We start from the raw sequence: 21550 nt of genomic DNA, 5'->3' as shown, positions 1-21550 counted from the left end.
GTACATATAGGAATCTAGGTAGGGCGCGCATTTTGAACAAGGCTGCCCTTCCCAGGAGGGATAAGGGCAGCGATCTCCAGTGCTTGATGTCGTCTTTCAGTTGTTTGAGGGGGCCCAGAAGATTCTCATCATAGAATATTTTGGGGTCAGGCATGATAAAAGATACCCAAGTACCTAAAACCCTCTGTGGCCAGCTCAATTGTGTACCCACGAGGCAACCTAGGTGGGGGGCCATGTAAGACGGATTTGGACCAGTTGATGGTGTAACCCTCATATTTGCTGAAATTAGTAAAGACGTTTAGCAGGCTGTTAATAGAGGCCCGTGGGGACGCCAAATATATCAGGATGTCATCAGCATATAACGATATTTTGTCTTCCTTGTTTTTGCTCCAGCGCAATCCACTTAGTGACACGTCACGTCGTATCCATGTCGACAGCGGTTCAAGAGTCAGCGCAAACAGTAAGGGGGACAGGGGACATCCCTGCCTGGTCCCCCTTTGTATGGCAAATGTTCGCAACGTGTGATTATTTACTCTGACTTGACCTAGCAGTGCAGGGTAGAGCAGCGCCACCCACTGTCGGAACCGTGGCCCAAAGCCGAACCTAGCTAAAACCTCGAAGAGGGAAGGCCATTCTATCGAATCGAACGCCATGGCGGCATCCAATGACAATATGACCACGTCTTCTTGTATATATGGCTGCCTACCCAGGCCATTATGGACCTGATGAATATTTAAAGCGGTATTACGCCCTGGCACAAACCCAGATTGGTCTTCATGGACCAGTGAGGGGAGGACCACAATCTGACGCGCGAAGTTTTGCCAACACCTTAGCTTCTGAGCTTATTAAAGAGATAGGCCTATATGAGCCACAGTTGGTTGCTGGTTTATGTATGACAACTATAGAGGCCAACCTTTGATCTGAAGGAAGGATACCCTGTTGCAGACTCTCCTCATACATGTGTTTTAGATGTGGGGCCACCTTTAAGGCCATTCCTTTAAGGAATTCTATTGGAATCCCGTTAGGCCCCATTGCCTTGGATGGCGAAAATAGCTTTACATATCTCTTCCGCTGTTATATCTGCGTCTAGCGCTTCCCGGTCACTGTTCGACAGTGTGGGCAGGTCCATTTCCTCTAAGAGTTGACGTGAGTCGTCCGAGGAGGTGTATTACTGCCTCCAGGTGGGTTGCGAATGCTTCCGCCACCTCCCGGGAATCTGTCACCCATCGGGCCTCCTGATCTTGTCGATCCAACCACGCCAACATTTTACCGGCTCTATCTCCGAGCTCGTACGCCCTATGGCGAGTTTGGAGCAATCTCGTCTGGGTTTTTTCACTTGCTAGGGCTTGCGGGGACGGGAAAAAACCATACCTTACCCTCTAATTCAACACGAAGTTTAGCCGGAAACAGCATGGAGTACTTTATGTCCTTGTCACGTAGAGCTTTTTTAACCGCTGTGAAGCTGCGCCTTTGTGCTTGAACCTTGATGGTAAAATGCGGGAAAAAGGTAACCGTCGCGTTGCCGATTTTCAGCGGAGGGCTGCTCTTGCAGTTTGTAAAATGACATCCCTGTCGCGGAAGTTAAAGACTCTTGCAATTATGGGCCTGGGAGGGGCTCCGGGCTTTGGACGCCCCCCAGGAACGCTGTTGGCCGGTTCGATGGAAAAATAGCTGGAGAGAGGTTTGGGCTGGAGTTTGTTGAGCACTATATCTTCCACGTAGAGGTCTATTGCAGGCCCCTCCGCTCGTTCAGGAACTCCTAAGATACAGATGATGTTCTGGCTTGCCCTCCCTTCATAATCATCGAGGAGCTCCCTATTTTGATGGACCACGAGAGCAGGGAGGCCGAATTATGTTTACGAGGTATTCATGAAACTGAAGAAAAATTAAATATCTTCCACTTGATGCATTGACCTCTTCTTAAAGGTCTATGACAAGGACAATAATTTTGATCTACTCTAAAACGAGAGACAATAAATACCAATGATTTAAAGAGATCTTTGTCTTCCTGTGAAAAAAATACACAATTCCGGTGGCTTCTCGTGGTACAAGTATATAATCCTGAATTTTATTAAGGCATAATATTTAGCCAGCAGAAATTTGAATCTGGAAGGTCATACTCCATCTCCGAATACATTTTCAATTCAAAAAGACGAGATGAAAAAAACAGTTTTTTAGTCCTGAAGAAGGTGAAATATTGCACATAACACCGAAACGCTGCGTCGACTTTTAACTTTTATGTTTTAAATATATTGTATCAACTCATTTTTAAGGATTATAGATTGTAACCCAAGTTTGGGAGGTGTAGGTATATGTTTATTTGCCCTTTATGATTTGAAATAAATGATGATGTTTTAAGTAATATGCCTCCGATAGAGCCTCTTTAAAGTGCTTTCGATAGACACAGTGTTCCCTGTAGAGCTTGATAGCGTGGTAAACAACAATAATCCTCTGTCTATGCCCATAAGTAATCCTGATCATTTTGTTGAGGGACATTTTGTGAATTTTCCATCGAGGAGCTCCTCCATTCTTTTTTGCTGATCCTGGAGCTGAGCTACCTGCTGTTGTAGATTAGAGGTGTCGGACACAAGAGCTGTTGTAATGGTTTCCACGTTCTTAACCCTGGAGTCCATTTTCTTTAGGTCTGCCCACAGGAGAGTCGCCTCTATATTTACTGAGTCAATACAGGTCTCTAAAGATGTCCACACTCCTGCTATGGCCTCCATAACATCTTGAAGGGTGAGGTCCTTTGGCTGAAGGGCGAGGCTTTGGAGTCGTCTCCCGGTGTTGTCGGTGTCCTCTCCTGGTTTGTTCCAAATTTTGCCAGCTGTTTTTGGACTTGTGATTTAAGTCCCTTGTTGCTGGCCATCTTTGGTATGTGGAGACAAGAGATTGCAAGAAGTCGGCAGGACACACCTGTACTCGCCGCCGCCTGCACGGAGGGGAAAGCTGCCCAACGCCGGCCTTTCGGTGTTCCAGGTGGTTCCAGTAGCTAGACAATGAGCCCGATCATCTCCTGTAGTGTCGTACTGCTGTAGGCCTCTCTCAGCTAAATAGGGGTGTCGGATGGGTGATGACTTTCAGTGGGTCCAACAGATAGCATGTGGGGTGTATACACTGCGTCTTGCGCCTTCAGGCTAATCACAGGAAGGCTGTGTCGGGTCAGTCGCGGAGTCCCTCTGGGCCCATGTGGAAAAGCAATGCCGAGGCCTCCCCCAGAGCGTTTCAGCTTTTCAGCCCAGAGGATGGAGCGGGGGAAGCCTGCACCACTGCCCGCCAGGGCACCGGGTCTGTTGGGTGACCACAACTGGGTGAGAGTGTCCTGTTCCTGAGACGGTGTATATGCGGCCCATGGACTGCTGCTGCAAAGACCCCCATTCAATGAACTTTCTACTGGGCACGTTGCGAGGTGTCCGTCAAGGGGGCCCCTTCCCGCCACCTGTGGAATCCGCAGGAGCCGCCCAATACAGGGAGCCGGTCAATCCCTGGCTGGTGATAGCCCCTCCTTCAATGGCATCTCACAAAAAAGGAGCTTCTGAGGAGGCCAAAAGATGTAGGGGGCCGAGTTGCCAATTGGTGTCAGCCGTTGTTGAACTAGAGGAGGGGCGGGGGTTCAGCGTCACCTACGCCCACAATTGTCACCCAGAATCGGGGATATTAGGCCGTTTTCTGTTGGTCCCGCCACTAGGACTCAAAGCTGGGGCCTCAATTACACACGGCCGCCCGGTTTCATGTCAGCCCTCCGTGGGTTGCAGAGTCTTCCTAGTCACACCGCCGCCCGCCACAACGCTCGCACACCACCTCCTCGCCTCTACTTCTCGTTGGTCCCCGGGGGGTGCAGAGCCCCGGGCAAGGAAATCTCGTCTCCGGGTGTGGAGCCACTGATCCCCCCCAGGCACTGCCGATGGTCTCTCAGGCTGCCATTTTGGTGCTCAAGGAGCTCCTCCACTCGGCAGCTCCTTTCAACTTCGGAGCCGTTGTTGTGCGATCCAGAGGCAGAGCTTCTGTGCTGGATCGGTTGTATGAGAGATTCCCAAGCTTAGAGGGAGATCTTCCTGGCTGGAAACTGAGAAGTTAGCGTATATTCGGCAAGGGCTGCAGAGCCGCCTCAGAGAGCGACCATTCCCGGCGATTGCTAGCCACGCCCTCCCCCTAAACTCCTAAAATGTCTTTCTGTCACTGGCCACCTGGTTTAAGACTTATTTTGCCTGCTACATTGCTCCAGTTTGCACAGAAAATGGCCCTTAATACCTTTTAAAGCATTAATAGGCCTGTTGTTGTTAACCTTGTTTGTACGTTGACCTGCATGCAGTTTTTAATAACCTATTCATTCTTTATTGGGCAGCTGGATGAAACACATAACTCCAGTACCTGGTCAAGCAATATGCTTCTATTTTGTATGCATCACTTAGGTTCAAACTACAAGTAAACATTTAGTTTTCATTTTTGATTACATATCTTTTGAGTAAATTGTCGTGGGCTTACTACTACTTGGAAGGTTCATTGCTATAGCCTCGCCCGCTAGTGGCTTCTGTGTTTGAGATCAGAGGCACTGGCTTCTGACCTTAGTAGTCAGCCGGTCCAGCCACTGTGGAGGGGGTACAAATAAGGCCAAATGTATGTATGTATGTGTTTTTTGTAAAGCGCACTGCTGCCAAGGCGTCTTGGCACTGTAGACCGCTGGGGAACCCGTCCTGGCTATCCCTGTGAGATGGTCCCTCATGGGTATCTCCAAGGTGAAACCAGGCATCCCCGGCGAATGTGGGGGGCCGTTGTGGAGATGAGGCAAGCTAATGCCCAGAGTTGCCGAGTGTGATCCCTGGTTAGAGTAGGCACCGAGGCGAGAATTATCGAGTCCGCTGGCCCTGGTCCAAGACCCTGGCGCGTCGGGAATTGAACCCTGGTCCCGGGCCGTCCTCTGCTTCCGGGTCTGCTGCCTCTAACCAGTGAGCCACACTACTCCACATGTGAGAGTTTGCAGAAATTGGGAGTTGTTTGTGAATGTGAGGGACATTAATGGTCTTTTAAATAAATAAATACAATTGCATGTTTTGTGATTTTCTCAAACCGACAGGTGCCACTGAACAGAATGCAGTAAAAAATATTTTATCAAAGTGCCCTACTTAGTGGCATTCAGTGGCAATATTTTGCCACTGCATTTCAGGTAAAATTAAATAGAGTGGGGTATCAGACATCGAAGCCTAAAAAACAACTTTGATTGAGCTCAGTCAGATAAATAATCTACAGAGGTCCCTTGGTATATCGGACTGCAAGTGTGAGCCCATGGAGGTAACATAGGTAGAGCAGATGGCAACAAAGATCTGAAAATAGTAAAAATGTTGAGTAGATGGGCCTGGAGGGGACCCCTAAAGCAAATGGGCCCAAAATTAGCAAATTAAAGACTGATCACATCTGTCTGCTTGCGTTCTGTCTAAAATCTATGCAGTCCATTATTACTCTGGTCAAATTGATGAAATACTGACATTGGCACTTTTAAAGTCACGTGTCGTTTGAGATGTGTGATACTCTTGAGTGAGTCCTTTTTTCTTAAATACAGTGATTGTCATTCCTTTGATTACCTTATAGGATCACTGCTGTTTGATGCCTGTCTATTCATTTGCTGGTTGTAGATCAGTTTGACCTTAGACACTTCTTTGAGAAACTCAAGGAGCATTTGATGTAAAATGTGCCTGGCATCAATTGTCATCCACTCACTGGGTTTCCTGTTTAAATGTTCTCTTTTTTTTCTTTCTAATGAAACACCTTATAGGAGTTATGGTGACCACACCCTCTTTCAATGGGGAAAACTCCTTTATCTCCTATCCGCCCCTCACCAATATTCATTATGAACTACGTGTGGACATGGAGTTTAAGCCCTTTTCTCCCAATGGGCTTCTCTTCTTCAGTGGAGGAAAGCCAGCCCCCAGAGAGGACTTTGTGACTCTGGCGATGGTCAATGGACACATGGAATTCCGCTATGAACTTGGATCTGGTAAGCGCTTGTGATCTTTGCAAAAACTGGTTATTGTACGAAACAGAGAAATGTTGGCAATGTTTGATCAAACACTATACTTGTTTTCAAACATTATCACATATGGTCTTCTATTTGGGAAGATGGTTGACTAAATTGCTTATAGCATTGGAGTTTAAGTTCTGGTATCTATTTACGTATTATTTAAATTGATGTACATTTAAGGTAAAAGGACAATATGATGCATTTGATGATATGAGGTATTGTTTAACCAGGGGTAGATGTACTCTTGTAGTTGACAAAGTTGATTTTACTTAAAATTGAGTTTACTTGTATCCACATTCCAGCAAATGTTATGAATGCGGCTATGTATTATTCTAATGTGCTATAGTGATATGCTGTGCCCTAATAAGACCTTGTTTAAGGCACTTGTACTAAAAAAAGCTTGATTGTGCTAGTACTGTAACTGTTATCTGGCATGGCTAATAGGCCTGAAGCATTATTCCAAGGTGGGTCCAGTGAATTAGTACAAATAATGAAGACTTCCTCTGGTCTCCTATATTCATTAACACTCTAACATAGAGTTTCCTAGTACTCTGCAACTCAAATGGCAGCAGTGCTTGGCTCATTTTGTTACTTTCACGACACACATACTTTGTGTGAATTCTTCTTGTTAAATAGAGCATTATATCAGTACTAACCTGTCATAAGTCCGTATTTCATCTAAGCAGTAATACTTAAATCGCATAGGGTGATGTTTCTCCATTTCCATTCTAGCCCTATGGAGGATTTAGCCATTTTCTAGACATACATGTCTGTTTTGTGTGAAAAACTTGTTCACACTTTACTGTGCCATGCTTTACTTCCTACACCCTGTATTTTCTAGTAGTCTTGGCTTTCCCAGAGCCCTACCCTTTTTATAAATATTTGTCCCTTGGCACCATCTTGACCTTGGGTCTCCAGTTCCTATTACTTCGATCAGCTTCCTCCCACATTACACACCTGGACATGTGGCGAGACCCAGATGATGTGCAACAAACCCATCTTTATAAAACCCATACAGTTTCTCTGTGAATCCAGCCTTCTTGTTTCAATGTTCTACTCTCAGCACTAAGGCCACACTGCCATGGCCACTGCACACATTCCTCACTGTGATTCACTTAGCCACACCTTCCTTCTTAAGACATTCAACCAAACAGCAACATGGTCTGTAATTTATTCCTGCCATCTGGTGCCCAGTGCTGGTACTTCCCTTTTCCAGGTTGAGATTTAGTCATACTAACTTATATTGCACTCCTCACAGAGTTCCCTGAGAAATGCTAAGAAAATGTATTTGTCTAATTTAAAGGTATTGAAACACCCTGCTTCTCATTGTTTTGGGCAGTCAATGTTTTCAGACACAATATGTTCAACCACTTTCCTTCCACTTTTAAGAAATATACACAAGAACTCATATGCTTGAGAATTTCCTTAAAAATGATGGCTTTGTAAGGTTCCATAAGCACTATTTATGGTGTACTCTGAGTTTGATCTACAGCTTGGTTCTCATTTTGTCTTTGCTTTTCCATCCACAGGTCAAGCTATCCTCCGCAGTGCTGAACCTCTCGTCCTTGGCCACTGGCATAAGATATCTGCAGAACGTATGAACAAAGATGGGACCTTGCAGGTGGACACGAGCAAGCCAATAAAGAGATCCTCTCCTGGCAAAAGCCAGGGCCTCAACCTCCACACAGCCATGTTCTTGGGTGGTGTAGACCAAGCAGTCACAGTGCCAGCAGCTGCCAACATTAGCAACCGATTCCATGGATGCATTGGGGAGGTTAGTCTCAACTGCAAAATATAAAGGATGATTGAAATGATAAGTCTAGCTTGAAACATGTGTTTTTAATTGATATTTGTAGAAAAGTGCCCCTTTTTGACATGGTAATCCCCACTTTTTGCCTGGTATTTCATGCAATTTTGACTGAAGTGCCCTGGGTTCCTGCTAACCAGGTCGCCAGTGCTCTTTCCCTAAAACAAGGTAACTGTCCAATTGTTCCCCAAGTGGCAAGACGTTTAGCACCTCTGTAAGTCCCTAGTAAATGTTACTCCCAGTACCTTGGGCATAGGTACTAAAGAGGGTCCCTAAGATCTGCAGCATGTATTGTGCCACCCTAAGAAACCCACCTCCAAACTCACGCAGACTGTGTAAAATGGTGCAGACAAATGTGAAAACACGACATGGCACAGACGATAAATGCAATATATGTAAGTCGCCCCTACAGCAGGCCTTATAGCCCTAAGGCAGGGTGAATTATATTACATGTGAGGACATATCTGCACGAGTTGTTTTTTGTCGAAGAAAAATAAATATAAAAGAAAAGAAAAAAAGAGAATGCATTACTGCGTAAAAACGCATTTGTGTTACATTTTTACTTAACTGTAAAAATGATATCTCGAAAAGTACTTACCCGATATACAAAGTTCTTGGTGTTAAAATATGTATAACAATAACTGTTATTTTTAGGTCTCTGAGAGACATGGTATTCAGGATATGGGCTTTAAAAGCTCCACCCATTTTCAGGGACTGGACTGTCCCTGTTACGTGTGTTGTTACTTAGAGCTGGTGTGCACTATTTCTTTCTTCAAGCTGAAGCAGTGGAGACCAGTGCTCATGTTTTGCAGAGCTCTGTAATCAGAGCTGTCAATCGTGCTCTCACCTTGCCACATTTGCTGTGCATTTAAAGACCAAGGTCATTTTTGGCTGCAGCTGCTTCCTGCTTTTGAAACTACAGCCTGCTGGCCCTGTCCCTGTCCTCCTATGGCTGCTGCCGCCTCCGTCTAAGAACTCAACTAGCATTTGCAATGCAATAGGTCTCGCATTTGCAAGAGTTTGAGCTATTGGCATTGTAAATGACAATGCCTTTTATTCATGTGTTTTGAAAACTTGCAAGCGGTGCGTAAACACACATTTATAGTCGTTGCTTACTAGAAACAAGGCTGGTAGTAACTGCGCCTCTTTGCCTGCCTTGCTTCTCATAAGCAAGGACTATAAGTAAAAAGTGCACGTTTATGCACAGTTTGCAGGCTTTCAAAACATATAAATAAAAGCCATTGTCATTTACAATGCCAAGCTCAAACTCTCACAAATGCGAGACCTATTTCATTGCAAATACTTGGTCTAAATTGGTCTCGAGTTTCTTCTTGTGTGTGTCTCATTTATTGGTTCTGTGTTCAACAAATGCTTAACACTATCCTCTGATAAGCCTATGCTGCTCACCCACAGTACCACAAAAGAGAGAATTTGGGATTATTAATTTAAGCCCTGTAAGCCAATATGGGTCGTCTGGACTTTCTACATGGTTTACCTCTTTTTGGTATAGTACAATATTGCAGTTACCTTTCTCAGGCAGTTTCCATTTCATAAATGTCAGGACGTTACTGAAAAACATCAGTACTTTATTTTCCAGAAAGTTACTATATTGCAATTCAGGTAGTTCTGACAAGTGTGTAATGTGTCCAGATGTCCGGCATGAGGGGCATGTGATCACTGCGTGTACTGTGTGTTCTACATCCCGATTGGCTGTGTGTTCCTAACTTTGTGTGCCATCTGACTTTATGATGTTTTGGGAATGTGCACAACCGTCCCATCCATATGTGCTTATTATGGCCAACGTTCCTAGACCATTGTGGTGTTGCTGCTCTCTTCTGGGGGATGGATCTGAGATTTCTATAGCACATTTGACTGCAGGCTACGTGCCACCCCACCTGGGATGTGTCAATCAGTAACCTCAGGCCTATGTCGCAGAGCCTGCCTGACCATGTATTTCTGAGTCAAGGTTGACAGAGAGTTCATGACGGGCGAGTTTAATAGGGATGCGATTTTCCTCATACATGCAAACGTATCATTATAAACATTGGCATCGATTTTAACAATATTAACAGTACTACAAGCAAGTTAATAACATTTCAATACTCTAGCCACTCGGGACATGTGCTATTAAAAGGAAAAAAACAAATATGCACCACTTTGTTCTTAGTCGGAGTCTTTTGTTACCACTTTGAAGTAACAGTCCAAATAACATACAAATGTAAAATCTGTCTTTGGTTCTAGGGACATTTAGCTCTGGTTCTGTCTTGGAGACAAACACCTAGCTTAGCTTCCTGTGCCTGCTTCTTGGTTTATAGTGTTTTACTACCCTGAGATGAAACTAGTGTTCTTTCATTTCTAGGTATCTGTGAATGGGAAGAAGGTGGATATTTCCTACAGTTTCCTAGACAGCCAAGAAATTCACCAGTGTTATGACCGCTCACCTTGTGACCGTATGCCATGCCTGCATGGTGGTCGCTGCATGCCAGCGGGAGAGTATGAGTTCCAGTGTCTGTGCCCAGATGGGTTTAAAGGTGAGTACAATGAGAAAGCGACATATAGCTGAACAGAATGCAGGAGAATCATATAACTTGTACACCTCATCCTCTGTGCACCTGCACTATCATTCCCAAGCTGATGTACTTTTTAAAGCTTGCACTGTGCGCTTTGCCGCCTATTCACCCTCCACATACAGGGAGTTGGCTGTTGCAGCAGAGCAAGAAGCTAATGCAGAGTGGTCACGTACAAATGTTTTACATTTGTGAGGTTGTACTCTGGATATTGTAACTGCACAACTAAATTCAACCTGTTTTGGAGGTAAAAGTTTATGAATCCTTTCAATTCACTGAACACTCCAGTCCGAGGAATACATTTCCCTTTCTACCTTTGCTAGTCACCTTCTGTTCATGGTGGAGAAAACTATATTCCTGATTCAGTGGGGAAAATGTACTTTATTCACCAATTTGCAATGCATGTTTGTTTGTAAAACACACATTTCTTCCCTCGTTTAAAGGGATGTATGCCTCCACTGCTCACTTGCCTCGGCCCTAAACTTTGACATCTTGCTATCCTTAGACAAATTTCACAGAGGCATTCACATTTAGATGTTCCGCTGTCGTGCAGTGGTTCCTTTAAGTCATTTGGCCTTCCAGTGCAGGATTTAGAAGGTGTTGCACTATTGCACCTGCTAAGCATCCTGGTCTATTTGGTGAAACACTGGTCATTAATTACTAGCCATTTCACACATGCACTTAATCATTTACCTACATACTTCACTGAATTGGAATTACACCACAGGTGCTATGCTCGATCTAATATCCAAGGAAGGAGCTTTAAACGTTGACTCTATAACCCAATTGACTTGTCAGATCTTTTTCCACATCCCATCAAAGACACAAAAGTCTAGAGGCCAAGGGCGAAACCCAGATCTTGGACAAGGGACACAAGAAACTTGAACAGAGAGGACCTTGCCTCTTTTTGCCAAAGGAGACCCCTCCTCCCCCCTATTCCGAGTGCAAGAACTAACTGATGATTATAACCAAACACTGACAGACATAATGGAAGCAGTGGCCCCACTGCACCTCAAAAAACACAAACCCAAAATAGCACACCCCTGGTGCAATCAACATGTAAACGAAGAAAGGAGGGCTCTCAGACTAGCAGATTGATCATGGAGATATAATTCCTCTGCGATGCACCTAAAACGACTCTGGGAGAGTAGAAACAAATACAAAAAGAGCACATGGAATGCCAAAACATCCTTCAGATTCTAGCTAGACAACTCCAAAAAAACGGGGATAACTCTTTGAAACTGTCAAGCAACAAACGGGAACAGATAATCCCACCATAACATGAACACTTCAGCAGAGTCCTATGATGCATGCTTCTCTTTTTTCAAAGAGAAAATAAAAATCGAAGAGACATTCACAATCTACATAGACCCAAAACAACAGCTGAATCTAAATAAGCAATCATCCCAGGGGGAAATGTCAATTTTTGAGAAGCTTGACAAACTCAACTTCCCAGAGAAATCCAAAAATGAGGTTATTTGGAGTGAGTTCAAAACCTTAAATGAAGAGGATAACAGTAATTTCATAGCATCAATTAAATCAACTGTGCACTTCAATGAACCCCATCCCTTCTACAATCATTAAGGGCCTCAGACAATTATTTTCCCCCTCGGGACGCAGATTGGTAACATCTTACTAACTCAAGGTGAAATCCCAGACTGCTTGAAGATTGGACAAACAACTCCGATCCTGGGAAAAAAAGGCACCAATCTGACTGACCTAAACCATTATCGTCCGGTCTCAAACATCCCCTTCCTCATAAAACAACTGTAAAAATGCATACATAATCCACATTGTCCACCCAATGAACAGTTCAACATACTTTACAAGTTCCAATTTGGATTCAGACCAGTAAAAAGCAGAGACACCGCTACCCTGCACATCATGGGCGATGCTCTCAAAGTCTTGGACCATAACGATTCTTGCTTACTCGTCATCTTCAACCTTTGTTCAGCATTCAACATGGTCAATCATGGCACTCTCCAGCACTACGTGAGGCAGAATGGGACTATTTAGTAATGTTCTAAAATGATTCACATCTTTTCTGCGAGATACTCAAGAATGTAAACCTCGCCTACCACATGTTTGTTGACACCCAGCTGTATGTAAGAATTACCTCCTTGGAGGATATCACCAACTCTCTTAAACCCAAATCATGTGAGCATGAAATCACCTCAATTTGAACTCGCTGAAGTGGAATTCCTCATCATTTCCACACCCAGCAGCCCACCCACCTAGCAGAACTGATCAACAACCTAGACGCAGCCCTCAATTGCCAACCAGCTGTTATCAAATCAATGAAATCTAACCTTGGACAAATAACTCAACAAGCAAGCACACATAAGAGCATCCACTCATTGTGCGGTCCACCAACTCTACCTACTCAAGAAGGTGAAGCCGTTCATCCTGCCCCCAGACTTGCAGTACTGTCTCTAGTCGTATCCAGACTGGGCTACGAGAGTGCTACCCTGATGGGTTTAGTAAAATCACACACCGCTCCACACAAAGCAACCCTTAACGCCTCATCAGGATTGAGAACAGTAACACAATGCTTTGGTCATATCACACCATCTCTCAAGACTCTCCACTGGTTCTTTTTTGAAGCCAGGATCCAGCTGAAAATTGCGCGCCTCAAGCACAAAGCCCTGCAGAACTATGCATTATTGTAATTTAAACGGAAGCTCACAATCTTGGGAGGTAGCTGCTCCCTGTGGAGTGCCAAGTCCCTATGACTTGAACCCCTGAGATTCAGAAAGATAAAGACCTACTACCTTACTTTCTTCAGGTCCGCATTGAGAATATGGAACTGTCTGTCATGTGAGATTCAAACGAACCCTTCAGCCATATCTTTCAGAAAAGAGGTTAAAATGATGCTATTTAACAGATTCCTCCCGTAAGGACCGAGAACAAGGATGGCCTGAGGTACCATCTGACACACTCCTTCTGAAACATAGGAGTCTTGAGCCTCTTAAATGAGTCTCTGGAAAGTGACAAGTGACAACAAACTCCTTGGACCATATATGTTCTGTAACGGACGATGGTTGTTCTATGTACAGTGCTCTGATGCCCTTGGGATGCGTTTGTGCGTTATAAAACTCTAAAATAAATAAACCAAAAACAACCCTGGCACAAATGGTCACACCAGCTTTAAAGTTTATAGGGCAAGCTTAATCTACATTGCCTAACCAAGCTATGTAAAAGCATCATTGACATGCCTGGATCCACATTGTCCTGGCAACTAAAGGATCACAGCTGTGCCATACTGTATATTGCCTTGTTTTGTAAATCATAGTGACCATTCATTATCCATATTGTACCCTGTATGTAAATCACCATTGTATATATATGCTGCATACTGTCGAAACCCACTAACACTACAGTCACTAGGGCCTTCAGGCCTGCTCTATAGAAGAGACTAGGACTGCTTAGTGCATGTAGACTGAGCCCCCTAGTGTTAGAAGCAGCAAGAGTCTATTAATGCTAGATTGATGCTTTCAGTGCTGTAATACCACAGGTAGTTTGCAGCCACCCCAGCAACATGTGCTTCCTTCTTGCTGTCAACGCTGGTGTTTCAGTTTTTCTTCATGTTGCTCTGAGGATTAGCAACCAGACAGCCATGGGGTTAAGTTCATGCCAGATTGGCACCAACCTTATGCACTGGTCTCAAGAGCAGTCTTTATTCTCCATCCCACAACTCCCACCTCTGCTAATACTGACCACATATGCTGGAATATGAAGGGCAGCGGTAGAGGCAGGGAAAAGGAAATGAGATAAGAGAGAAAACAGAAAAACAGGGCTCCACCACTTCTACCTTGTCACCCAGCTGATCACTGTGGTCTGCAGAATTTAGTGAGCGCCTGACAAACAGTTTTGTTAAGTGTTATGAGTTTCAGAGCACTAAATGTTGTATCTGAAAGAAACACGTTAGAATATCCCCAGGCGTCAGGCTGGATCCGGAAAGATTTTTGTAGCAATACCCCTTGCGCGTCGCTAGGTGTCATCTGCGGCACCGCGTCCGTCGTCAGCGTCGTGCGCTGGAATGACGTCGTCGGAGTACTTAGACGCCGCCCTCGCGCGCTGACGTCAGTTCTTCTTTTTTCCGCGCCAATAAGCGCCGATCCGGGAAGAGCTTACCCCTAGTCATTTTTTGACTAACTTTTTTTACTTATTTTGGTCTATCGACTCGACTCTGGTGCCGTTAGGATGCCTGGTTTCAAAGCCTGTGACGCCTGTCATCGCCTGATGTCGGTGATGGATCACCATCGCCGGTGCCTTTATTGCCTGGGGGCCGACCATGACGCGGAGTCGTGCCTCGATTGCCAGGCCTTGACATCGAAAGCTAGGCGGGAGCGGTCCCGTAAGCTTCTCGAGCTTCGGCACTCGGCTCCGCGCCGCTCTCGGTCCCGGTCCAGGAGGAGGTCCAAGGACCGGTCGCGGAGCCCCAGCCATCGTCATCGCTCGTCGGGGTCTTTGGGTAAGTCGAAGCACTCCAAGAAGTCCAAGAGACGACATCGCTCTTCGGACTCCCCTCGCCGGTCGCGCGACTCGGCTGAGGGTCAGGGTGGTCCCACCCCCGCGGTTCCGTCGGAGCCGCAGGAGCCGCGTCCGTCCCCATACCCGCCGGTCCCTGGGACTGACGCGACTCCGGCGGAAGTCAGTGCCTTCCTCTCGGCCATGAGAGGCCTGGCTCCGCCGTCAACGCCTGTAGGCGCGCCTTCGGGCCCCGCAGGTTCGACTGGGCGACCTCGCGTGCCGGCGGCCCCGGCGCCATCGACGGGTCCAGCCCCGACGCCGCAGGTCCCCGAGGGATCCAGGCCTGGATCTCGGTCGGCGTCGGTCGACCTCACGACGCCTCCTCCGCCGGCGCCGACACCAGTTCCACCTCCGATGCTGTCCCCGGACGACGTCGTTCCCCAGTTTAGCCCCGGTCCGGGCCCGACGCCGGCGCGGCGCCGCTACCAGCGCCGATTGGTGAACGCTTCATTTAATGCCCGGCTCCGATCATTCCTCCTGTTTATCAGGAATCGGATGACGAGGGCGACTGGGAGGGGTCTGAAGACCCTATGGCCGCTCAGGCCCAACTTTCTCAGGACTGGGCAGAGGAATTGGGAGATGCCAGCGGTCTTGATACCTCCCCGGACGCTGGTTTCATCTCTCCTCCGAATGTGGCCTCGGAGGAGGGTGCAGCCTTCTCAGTGGTGCTACGCAAGGCGGCCGAAGCCCTAGGGCTCGAGTTGCCTGCTGTGGCCGTGAGGACTAACGTCCTCACAGAGGTCCTTCAACCAACAGCAAGCTCCACTGAGCCTCTGCTGCAGTTTAATGAGGCCCTCATTGACGTTCTGCAGGGCACTTGGTCCAAGCCCTCCACAGTCCCTCCTGTGGACCGGAACGTTGCCCGGCGCCACCGCCCTGCTCCGGGCGACCCCAGTTTCCTCTCCCAACACACCACCCGAGAGTCTGGTTATCCAGGCCTCAACCTCCCAATCCTCCTTCCCGTCCGCTCCTCCGGATCGGGAATCCAAGAGGTTGGAACAGTTTGGCAAGAAACTGTTCTCGTCCCTGAGTTTGGGGCTGCGGTCTTTAAATACCGCTTGCCTTTTGGACCGTTATTCCCACTCTCTGTGGGATACGGTGGAGGACGTGCTGCCCTTGTGCCCGGTGGAGGCCCGGACGCGACTCACTGAAGCACTTGCTGACGGTCGAGATGCAGCACGGCATGCCATACGGTGTGGACTTGACACCACGGACTCGCTGGGTCGGGCGATTTCCACCACGGTGGCGCTTCGGCGTCACGCCTGGCTGAGGTCCACGTCATTTTCGGGGGATGTCCAGAGTTCCCTCATGGACATGCCCTTTGATGGCACTCTCCTTTTTGGTGAGATGGCGGACAGTGTGCTGGCTCGGTTCCAGAACTCCCGGGCCATGGCCAAGTCTTTGGGTCTTTCGGCCCGCGGCCGCAAACTTCCGCCTTTCGTGGCCAAGGAAGGGGCGCCTCCTCACGTCCGCCCAGCCACCGGCCGCAGAACCAACCTGCACGCAGACGTGGATTCCGCTGAGGCGGTTCTGGAGGTCAACGTGCCGGTCAGTCCACATCCACCCCGGCAGCATCCGCCTCAAAGCCTTCCTAGTCCGAGCTTTCAGGCCCATTCAACGCCAGTGGGCGGCAGGGTTCGCCATCACCTGCTCCACTGGTGCTCCATCACGTCTGACAGGTGGGTGCTGCAAATCGTCGGAAGGGGCTACTACCTCCCCTTCGAGACGACCCCTCCAGCCATGCCACCGCTGAACCACCGTATGTCGGGGGATCATTTGCATCTTCTACGAGAGGAAGTCTCCGCCCTCTTGGCCAAAGAGGCCGTTGAGCGCGTTCCTGCTCCAGAAGTAGGTCGTGGTTGTTATTACCACTACTTTCTGGTTCCCAAGAAGGGCAAAGGGGGCCTATGCCCAATCTTGGACCTCAGGAGCGTCAACACCTTCCTCCGGAAGGACCGGTTCAAGATGCTCACTCTAGCTCAGGTTCTGGCTGTCCTAGACCCTGGAGACTGGTTGGTAGCGTTGGACTTGCAGGACGCCTATTTTCACATCCCTGTCCTGCCGGCCCACCGGCGTTACCTGCGGTTCACGTTGGGTCAGGAGCACTTTCAGTTCACCGTGCTCCCCTTCGGCCTCACCAGTGCCCCTCGGGTGTTCACGAAAGTGATGGCGGTGGTCGCAGCTCATGTGCGCCGATCAGGGGTTCCAATCTTCCCCTATCTCGACGACTGGCTGTTGAAGGCGGGCTCGCCCCAGCAAGTCGTCTCCCACCTCCAGACTACGGCCGACCTCCTGCACTCGCTGGGGTTCTCCATCAATGTGCCCAAGTCGCACCTGAGTCCCTCCCAAAATCTCCTTTTCATTGGGGCGGTTCTCGATTCGGCGCAGTTCCGAGTCTATCCGCCGGAACAGCGGGTCCGGGACATTCAGGCCCTAATTTCCATCTTCCGGCCTCTGTCCTGGGTTTCGGTCAGGTTGGTGCTGCGGCTTCTGGGGCTGATGGCCTCCTGCATCCTGTTGGTACCTCACGCCAGATGGCGGATACGGGCTCTGCAGTGGGACCTGAAGTTTCAGTGGGTCCAGCATCGAGGCAACCTGTCCGACCATGTCTTCATCTCGGAGGGCACTGCAAACCAGCTGCAGTGGTGGCTCACGAATCGCGATTGGGTCAGCGGCAGATCCCTCTCCTTACCCCAACCGGAGCATGTCGTAGTGACGGATGCGTCCCTCCTGGGATGGGGGGCCATATGGGAGAGGTGGAGATCAGAGGACTCTGGTCTCCTGCGGAGACTCGGCTCCATATCAACCTATTGGAGCTGAGGGTGATCCGACTTGCACTAAAAGCCTTCCTTCCCTCTGTCCGGGGAAGTGTCGTGCAGGTGTTCACGGACAACACCACTGCCATGTGGTATTGCAACAAACAGGGCGGGGTGGGGTCGTGGACCCTTTGTCAGGAGGCTCTGCGCCTCTGGACATGGCTGGAACATCAGGGCATCACCCTGGTGGTTCAACATCTGGCGGGCTCTCTGAACGCCAGAGCAGACGAACTCAGCCGCCGGTGCATGATGGATCACGAATGGCGTCTGAACTCGGACGTGGCGCAAGGTCTCTTTCTGCAGTGGGGAGAGCCTTGGTTAGATCTATTCGCCACCAAAGAGAACGCGCAATGTCAGCAGTTCTGCGCGTTGGAATTTCCAAGCCGGCACTCGCTCGGAGACGCTTTTCGTCGCCTTTCCGCCTATACCACTTCTGCCCAGAGTGCTGAAGAAGATCAGGCGCGACCGGTCCAAAGTCATCTTGGTGGCTCCGGATTGGGCACGAAGGTACTGGTATCCCGAGCTACTCAGTATGTCCATCGATCCCCCGATACGACTGCCTCTTCAGGAGGACCTTCTGTCGCAGCAGCAGCAGGGGACGGTCCTCCACCCGAACCTGTCCAGCCTCCACCTCCATGCGTGGAGATTGAGCGGCGACAGTTGATGCCATTTGACTTGCCTCCTGAAGTCTGTGATGTCATTCTGGCAGCCAGGCGTCCCTCCACAAAGACGGTATACGCCTGCCAGTGGAACAAATTTGTGGCATGGTGCACAGCAAAGGCTGTGGATCCCCTTTCTGCCCCTCTTTCTGAGGTTCTCCTCTTTCTTCTTTCTTTAGCCCAGCAGGGCTCTGCTCTGGGCACCTTGAAGGGTTATCTTGCTGCAATCTCTGCTTTCTTAAGGCTTCCTGATCAGCCTTCTCTTTTCAAGTCCCCTGTTGTCTCCCGTTTTCTCAAGGGCATTACTCATATGTTCTCTCCTGTTCCATTCGTAATGCCTCAGTGGGACTTGAACCTTGTTCTCACTTTTCTGATGTGCGCTCCCTTTGAGCCCCTCACAACTGTCCCATTCGTCTACTGACTCTGAAAACTGCCTTCCTGGTGGCTATCACCTCCGCTCGGCGGGTGAGTGAGCTCCAGGCTCTGTCTGCTAAGCCTCCCTTCCTTTCGGTTCATCCGGATAAGGTTGTCCTCCGGACACGTCCTTCTTTTCTTCCTAAATTCATGACTCCCTTTCACATCGGGCAATCTGTCACGCTGCCCACCTTCTTTCCTCCTCCGCATCCTTCAAAGGATGAAGAGAGGCTCCACCGTCTGGACCCAAAACGTGCGCTGTCATTTTATTTGGACTGCACAAAACAGTTCCGGGTGTAGGTGCGAAGAAGGGTAAAGCTGTGCACAAGCGGACCATCTCGCGATGGGTCGTGTTGTGTATTAAACTCTGCTATTCTTTGGCGAAAAAGGTCCCTCGTGTTGGGCTGATAGCCCATTCCACCCGGGCCACAGCGGCGACAACTGCCCTGGGACGGGGAATCCCCTTGCAGGACATCTGTCAGGCGGCGACGTGGGCTTCACTGCACACGTTCGCCAAGCACTATTGCCTGGACAGCCAAGTCCGGAGAGATGGTCACTTTGGCCGTTCTGTTCTCCGGGACTTTCTGGTGTGATCTTGGTTCGCAGGCCCACCTCCGGGGTTGGTATTGCTGGGGTATCTATTCTAAGGTGAGGAATCTAACTAACGTGTTTCTTTCAGATGAACAAGTTACTTACTTTCGGTAACGATGTATCTGTAAGAAACATTAGTTAGTTAGATTCCTCACCCAGCCTCCCCGTTCTGCGAACCGACATCTAGGGTTAAGGTTCTCCCTTTCAGGGCCCTAGATTTTTTGGCACCAGTGTCGTTCTCTTGCATGGCTCAGCGTCCCTTGCGCGGAAAGCTATGTATAAGAACTGACGTCAGCGCGCGAGGGCGGCGTCTAAGTACTCCGACGACATCATTCCGGCGCACGACGACGGACGCGGAGCCGCATACGACGCCTAGCGACGCGCAAGGGATATTGCTACTAAAATCTACCCGGATCCAGCCTGACGCCTGGGGATATTCTAAGGTGAGGAATCTAACTAACTAATGTTTCTTACAGATACATCATTACCGAAGGTAAGTAACTTGTTCTATAACTTTACATAAATAAATATATACATCTCACACACACAAACCCCCCTGAACTCTTTCTCTATGTAACCAGATCACTGTTTCTAAGAAACTTAAGTCCTGAAAACTTAACAAATGTAAATATCTCATAAGTGATATGTACCTATAGATCGCTCTATGTTGTAACAACCTCAAGTGTCCTGATCCCCTTGTCGAAACAAACAATCCTGTATAGGCAACTGGTCTCAGTAGAGGGAATCCAGAATCAAGTCGCTGCCTGCAGCAATATTGTAGCACAACTACCTAGCAAGGACTCCATCAACCATAAGGCAAACTGTACCCAGGAAACTAAGTTGCCATGTTTTTTGTGCTAGGTTGGGGCAGCGGACAAAAATCCCAAACCCCAATCCCACACATCAACCCAAACATCCCGACCAAACCTCCTCTACTTTCTCACACCCCTTGCAAACAGCCAATTGTGCCTCTAGTGTCCCTCTTCTTCCTGAACTTTTGGAAGTGGAATCTAGTACAATCTATGTTGATTACACGCACTAGTACCTTTTTGAGTGCAGTCGGGCAGTTTCCTCCAAATAGCCAAAGTTCTGAGGAAACCTGAACTCACTTCACAGACACCCCACTACCCCCCACAAAGGAATGCTCATTTGGTTTCTGGGGCCTGATATTGTAGCTTTGATTGATGCGTTTGCTCTGTGCGCTAAAGTGATATGCAACAAATTACTAATATTCAGCTCTCTCCATTGTAAATTTGGTTCCATACGGATGTTTTACGAGTCATGTCTGACTTAGGTTTCTTTAAACCCTGCATCTTCCAGGAGGTCTGATTGTGTTGTTTTTCACTGCAGGTGATCGCTGTGAAACTAAGGTGCACCAGTGCCTACCTGGCAGCCGTTGCTATAATGGTGGAACATGTGAAGGCCACCATTGCATTTGCCCTCCTGGCTTCACAGGGACACATTGTGAACAAGGTAGGATTGCCTCCCAGTCATTGTATCAATGTTTCTAAAAGGAACTCTGCCGCTACGTACCCAACTTAGAGGCCTCATTCCTGTGGTGGGTAAAGTTGTGGGTTTGATGTTCTCTCTGCTGCCCTGAAGAGGTTCCGTATACTTGTTATCAGTTGTTAGTGTTAATATCAAATAGTGAAAGTGTGATTTTTATTTTCATTCTCAAAAAAACATTCTGTAACTTGGGGGCCTTTGAGGTTCTACGTAACCAGTGGCTGTATATCTATTTACAGGGAACTTTAATGGATTTAATTTTGGTGTAACAAGTGACTAGTCATCATTATATTTAACATTGGTTTTCTAGACATACCCTACCAGAATTATGTTGATACACTCCTTTATCCACCGTTTGTTGTAGTTTATATAATATTGTTTACTAGCATTCTCAAAGGTTTAAAATTTGTGTAACCTATAATAATCCATTGGTGGATGAGATCTCCTTCTCCTGACAGTTTTTCATTCCATTTCATGACCTGCACTAACAACCGCTCAAACACATTAAAATCAGTTAAGACTGAGAGACTTGACCAAAGACAAAGAAAGGGTTAACACTAATGTATAGTCAGAAAAGGACTATTATGCATTCTGGGCATAAAGGCCTTTGTAGCTGTGCATTAACTTGTTCCTCAATAGAG

General features: G+C 47.8%; 1 protein-coding gene across 18 annotated transcripts in view; it reads left to right on the top strand.

Annotated features, from left to right (window-relative positions):
- HSPG2 (heparan sulfate proteoglycan 2) overlaps positions 1-21550 on the top strand; it is a 903404-nt gene that overhangs the window by 851810 nt on the left and 30044 nt on the right. For all 18 annotated transcript variants that reach the window (XM_085608925.1, XM_085608919.1, XM_085608917.1 and 15 more), the window contains 4 exons: positions 5771-5992; positions 7546-7790; positions 10183-10354; positions 20754-20876. In XM_085608925.1, coding sequence (XP_085465051.1) covers positions 5771-5992; positions 7546-7790; positions 10183-10354; positions 20754-20876 — 762 coding nt within the window. The remainder of the gene's footprint in view (positions 1-5770; positions 5993-7545; positions 7791-10182; positions 10355-20753; positions 20877-21550) is intronic.

This window comes from Triturus cristatus, chromosome 1_2 (assembly GCF_964204655.1).
Source record: "Triturus cristatus chromosome 1_2, aTriCri1.1, whole genome shotgun sequence".
NCBI classification, from domain to species: Eukaryota; Metazoa; Chordata; class Amphibia; order Caudata; family Salamandridae; genus Triturus; species Triturus cristatus.
The sequence above is the reverse complement of the archived record's forward strand: the minus strand, read 5'-3'. Positions and strand labels throughout refer to the sequence as shown.